Source organism: Triticum dicoccoides, chromosome 6B (assembly GCF_002162155.2).
Source record: "Triticum dicoccoides isolate Atlit2015 ecotype Zavitan chromosome 6B, WEW_v2.0, whole genome shotgun sequence".
NCBI lineage: Eukaryota > Viridiplantae > Streptophyta > Magnoliopsida > Poales > Poaceae > Triticum > Triticum dicoccoides.
Window position 1 is genome coordinate 12,732,203 of NC_041391.1, and position 5,401 is coordinate 12,737,603.

General features: G+C 45.7%; 1 protein-coding gene across 1 annotated transcript; it reads left to right on the top strand.

Moving 5' to 3' along the window:
- Window positions 1–594: 594 nt before the first annotated feature.
- On the top strand, window positions 595–3,438 carry LOC119322175 (flavonoid 3'-monooxygenase CYP75B4-like). Its single transcript, XM_037595668.1, has 2 exons — window positions 595–1,530; window positions 2,615–3,438. The coding sequence occupies exons 1-2, from the start codon at window positions 598–600 to the stop codon at window positions 3,248–3,250; spliced, it is 1,569 nt and encodes a 522-aa protein (XP_037451565.1). The 5' UTR covers window positions 595–597; the 3' UTR covers window positions 3,251–3,438.
- The last annotated feature ends 1,963 nt before the right edge of the window (window positions 3,439–5,401 follow it).

Genomic DNA, 5,401 nt, shown 5'->3' on the forward strand with positions numbered 1-5,401 from the left:
ACGGAGAAGGAGGAGCGCGTGTGGACCATTCCTCTTCTAAAGCTCCTTATAAAGGGGTCTCAACTCTCTTTCACTTGTGCGGTGGGACTAAACTTCGCACCACCTTTCCATGACACCCACATGAGCCCGTAGAATTTTTTTTCTTTGAAAATGTTTTATGGGCCTAAAGCCCTTCTCGATGTCAACAACATGGGTGCATCCCTCAAGTTAGTGGATGCAGTGTCCGAGCTTGGGATCAACCACGTCCGGACATATTGTGATCAGATGGACACCGGGACCGTTATCGACAAGGGTGAAAAGGAGGATAAGCGGCAACATAGGTGTGTTGAAATCCATACTTATTGGATAAAGATTGTGATTTTCTTTACCATTGCAATGGATGGGCATGTTTGCTAGTTATGACAAAAATAAAAAAGTAAACGAGCGCCGTTACATGCATACACTTAGGGATAGTTAAGCCAAAGTTACAAGAGACCATATGCTACGGTATCCACGTAGGCTACGTAGATACCTAGCGCATGCTTTCTTCTTATTGAGTCATGCATTATATATATGCATGTACACTCGAACATTTGCATGCATGCATAGCGTAGCGGCATGGAAATCCCTCTCCCGTTGCTTCTCTCCACTTTTGCCATTTCCGTGACCATATGCTATGTCATCTTCTTCTTCTTCCACGCCGACAAGGGGCGTGCGCCGCTGCCGCCCGGGCCAAGGGGCTGGCCGGTGCTGGGAAACCTCCCGCAGCTCGGCGGCAAGACGCACCGGACCTTGCACGAGATGACAAGGTTGTACGGCCCGATGCTCCGGCTCCGCTTCGGCAGCTCTCTCGTGGTGGTGGCCGGATCAGCCGACGTGGCCAAGCAGTTCCTCCGCACCCACGACGCCAAGTTCAGCAGCCGGCCGCCCAACTCCGGGGGCGAGCACATGGCGTACAACTACCAGGACGTGGTGTTCGCGCCCTACGGCCCCCGATGGCGCGCCATGCGCAAGGTGTGCGCCGTGAACCTCTTCTCGTCACGCGCGCTTGACGACCTCCGCGGCTTCCGCGAGCGGGAGGCCGCACTCATGGTGAGGTGCCTTGCAGATGGTGCTGCTGCCGGCGTGGCCGTGGTGCTGTCCAAGGCGGCAAACGTGTGCACGACCAACGCCCTCTCGCGGGCCACGGTGGGGCTCCGGGTGTTCGGCACCGCCGGCAGCGAGCCTGGCGCGGTGGACTTCAATGAGATCGTGCTGAAGCTGATAGAGGTGGGCGGGGTTCTCAACGTCGGGGACTTCGTGCCGGCGCTCCGGTGGCTCGACCCGCAGGGGGTTGTTGCCAAGATGAAAAAACTGCACCGGCGGTTCGACGACATGATGAACAGAATAATCGCCGAGAGAAGGACCGGTGCTATTGCTGCAACGGCAGGCGAGGAGGACGGTAAGGACCTGCTTGGCTTGTTGCTCGCAATGGTGCAGGAAGACAAGTCCCTCACCGGCGGCTCCGAGGAGGACAGGAGGACAGACACAGACGTCAAGGCGCTTATACTGGTAACTTGGTTGTTGTGACCGTCACTGGTAGTTAGTTTTACAGCAGTGCTATTCGTACGTAAAGTTTGAACAAAATATTTACCTTAGGCCCTGTTTGTTTCATAAGTCCTAGGACTTTTTTAAGTCCCAACTTATAAGTCATAAGTCTCTACCTGTTTGTTTACAGGGACTTATAAGTCCCGAGTCCCTACCTGTTTGTTTACAGGGACTTATAAGTCCATGTTGCACCGCTGCAACGAGGCTCAGGAGAGGGCCTGTCTGGCGATTGGAGGCACCGCTGCAACGAACCGAGGCAGAACGAACCAAGACGGGGCGGCGACGGGGCGAGAGGCGGGGCGGCGACGGGGCGAGAGGCGGGGCGAGAGGTGGGGCGGCGGCGGCGATTGGACCGAGAGGCAGGCGGCGTGCAGGGAACGAGCCTGGAGCGACGCGGGGTAGGTCCGGCTCGGGATAAGTTCCAATAAGCTCCTCCCTGATAGTCTTATTTGATAAGTCCCAAATCACCACAATAAGTCCCTTGTGTTTGGTTTAGGTGGGACTTATAGGAACTTTTTTAAGTCCCTAAACCAATAAGTCCCTGGAATCAAACACCCTCTTAAAGTAGTATTTTACATCAGCTGTAGCTATTTTTACAGCAGTGCTAGTTCAGAGTAATGACAGTTAGCTAAATAGATGGGGTAGTTACAATGTATATTTTTCCATAGAACTTTTAGTAGGAATAGCATATTTGCTAGTTTTAATTAGCGTGCTATCTCTTGTCTATAGCTTTTGGAAGGGCATCATTTTAAGCAGTTTAGCACACTACTATAAAATAATTTAGTGCGCTATAGCACAAATTTATCATTCTAACGCTTTGGCGTTATTTTTCATAAGGATGTGGCTTGATCTCATATTAAGAAAATTAGACAGAAAACTTGACACGAATTTTCACATAACATCTAACAATACAGCATTGACTATATAAGTCTTAATCGACTGAGATTTAGCAATCTCGTTTCCATAACCTACTATTTAAACCTTTAATTTGGTGGTAGCTCAACATGGCAAATTCATAACCTTAGTCTCCAATATATTTTCTATGCAGAACTTGTTTGTGGCTGGCACGGACACAACATCGATCACAGTGGAGTGGGCGATGGCGGAGCTGATTCGGCACCCGGACATCATGAAGCAGGCGCAGGAAGAGTTGGACGCTGTCCTGGGCCGCGACAGGCTCGTCTCCGAGTCGGACCTGCTGCGGCTCACCTTCCTCGGCGCGGTTATCAAGGAGACTTTCCGGCTGCACCCGGTGACGCCTCTCTTGTTGCCACGGATGGCCACCGAGGAGTGTGAGGTCGCCGGCTACCGCATCCCCAAGGGGACGGAGCTTCTAGTGAATGTGTGGGGGATAGCCCGTGACCCGGTCCTGTGGCCCGACCCGTTGGAGTTCCGGCCCGCCAGGTTCCTCCCCGGAGGGTCGCACACGGACGTCAACGTCAAGGGAGGTGACTTCGGGCTGATACCGTTCGGGGCGGGCAGGAGGATATGTGCGGGCCTCAGCTGGGGCATTAGGATGGTCACCATGACCACCGCCACGCTGGTGCACTCGTTCGACTGGGAGCTGCCAGCAGGCAAGACGCCGGACATGGAGGAGACATTTTCTCTGCTGCTGCAGCTAGCCGTGCCATTGATGGCCCGCCCGGTGCCCAGGCTGCTCCCATCGGCATACCAAATAGCCTAGCGTTGCTTCACATTCATGGCGCTGTGGTGATCGAACTGGGAGAAGTTGAACTTGTGTCCTGTTTTCAGAAGTTTAATAAGCCAGTGTCACATGGAAAATAACGTTCGTAGGGGTGAGTTTGTGTACGAAACAACATCTGCTTTGTTGTTTTGGAAAAACAACATGGTTTTATTGTCACAAATAAGAGATCTTTGGAATATTACTACTTATTTTTTGAACATAGTAAAGGTGTAAACGCTCATACAAACGTACATACACCCACCCCCTATGAACACACGCAAGACTGAACCGGTGCATTATTTAAGATTGACGAAGTCATCACAGACGTCCTCGTAGTTGACAGGAACGTCTCCCACTGAACGTACATTAGAACTTAGGGACAATTTGTGACCCAAACATCACACATGCCTACAAACGAAGTGTCTCACATACAAACGAGCATATGCACCAACAAAGGAGCTTCACCACAAGATTTTTTCATCTTAAATTCAATCTGCACATATCTTCATATAATCGATATTTTTCTACATTAAAAAGACATAGGATTAAACAAACAAAAGAAAACCAGGCTAGGAAATTCCACAATAAAAATAAATACATAGATTAACATGGTTGACCTTATGACCAATATATCTTCATAGTTAGGCATAAACTCTCTTACACTAACTGTCATATCTTATTTTTAGTAGACTACGACTAGTCAATATTTATAATTGTACATAAACACCAGCCAACAAATACAATGGAAGAACACATGATTTGCAGCCACAATCACATCATGTAGATATTCATGTATCTTCAACTAGTATCAAATGCAAAATACCGACACGTTTCAACTTTATCTTTATTTATAGTCATTTATTTACATTCTGGTTTTAGGAATGACATATCAATACTTATTCCACATATTATTGGCCTTTTGATTGAAAATAAAGGTGAATGAAAAACATATGAAGAGCAAAATTTCCTTTGGTGGCACTAGCAATCCATTTGCTTCAAAGAAATCGAGGACATTGCCCTATCAACTGATATCAATTTCATAGGAAAAGCACTAGATTTATAATCCACTTGGACATCTTTTTTCAGTTCCTACACACGGATATTGTGGTATTTCATTGCATAGTAACATCTTCTTTGTACCTTGTTCATGTCGTTTGACATGTATATAACCGCTTTTATGAGGATTCATAAGTTTTCCTATTCCTGCGAACCAAATATCCGACCCTAAATATATTCACAAATTATTTATTATTTCCAATTTTCTGTTAATCCCATACATAAAATTATTACGTCATAAGAATCTGCAAACCAAGAGGCTCTAAATATGTTTGTTTGATTAGGATTTCCTGTTTAGCGATGGCTATCGAATAAAAATAAAAATTTCCAGCCCCATAATATAAGTACCTATGAAAATAAGATTTAATGTCAATCATTTTCAGAATAATAAATATGATGTCCACACATTTGCGAGGGCCACTTTACTAGTTACCATAGAGAGAATATATATATATATATATATATATATATATATATATATATATATATATATATATATATATATATATATAAACTCATAAGAAATGATGACAAAAACTTCGGAACCCTAACCCTAGATGTAGCCAAAGTGGAGAATTAATGGTGCATAAAGTTGACAGCCTACCATATGAATAAGATGCACTGCTCTACCAAATCAATTGTCTTTTTGTTGAGCTACTCAAAGCTTGTGTATCTTAAAGGAAAAGATTTTCAAGTATGCGATGATACCACTCCAACGTGCTTCAGTTGTTGGGTGTACATACCGCTCCCTCGATCGGCTATGTTGTATAATACATACACATTATTCTCTCCTGTAAAATACTAAAATTACAGTTAGTATACTAAGATCAGAGAGAAACACTTCTTGTTTTAGCGCCTCGGTACTCCATCAGTGCTAGCTCTTCCCGAACTGCTAGCCTCAGGTAGAGTTAGAGAGGGAAGGACAGAAATGACAAGCCTGAAAAATAACTCTGAAACTTCCGATAATATACTCCCTCCGTTCCTAAATGTAAGTCTTTGTAGAGATTCCACTATAAACCACATACGGATGTATATAAATGCATTTTAAATTTAGATTCATTCATTTTGCTCTGTATGTAGTCTATCTAGTGCAAT

Coding starts and splice junctions, on each gene's coding strand:
- LOC119322175 (XM_037595668.1), top strand. CDS start 598: ATGGAAATCCCTCTCCCGTTGCTTCTCTCCACTTTTGCCATTTCCGTG. Junction 1,531..2,614: donor ACGTCAAGGCGCTTATACTG/GTAACTTGGTTG, acceptor TTTTCTATGCAG/AACTTGTTTGTGGCTGGCAC.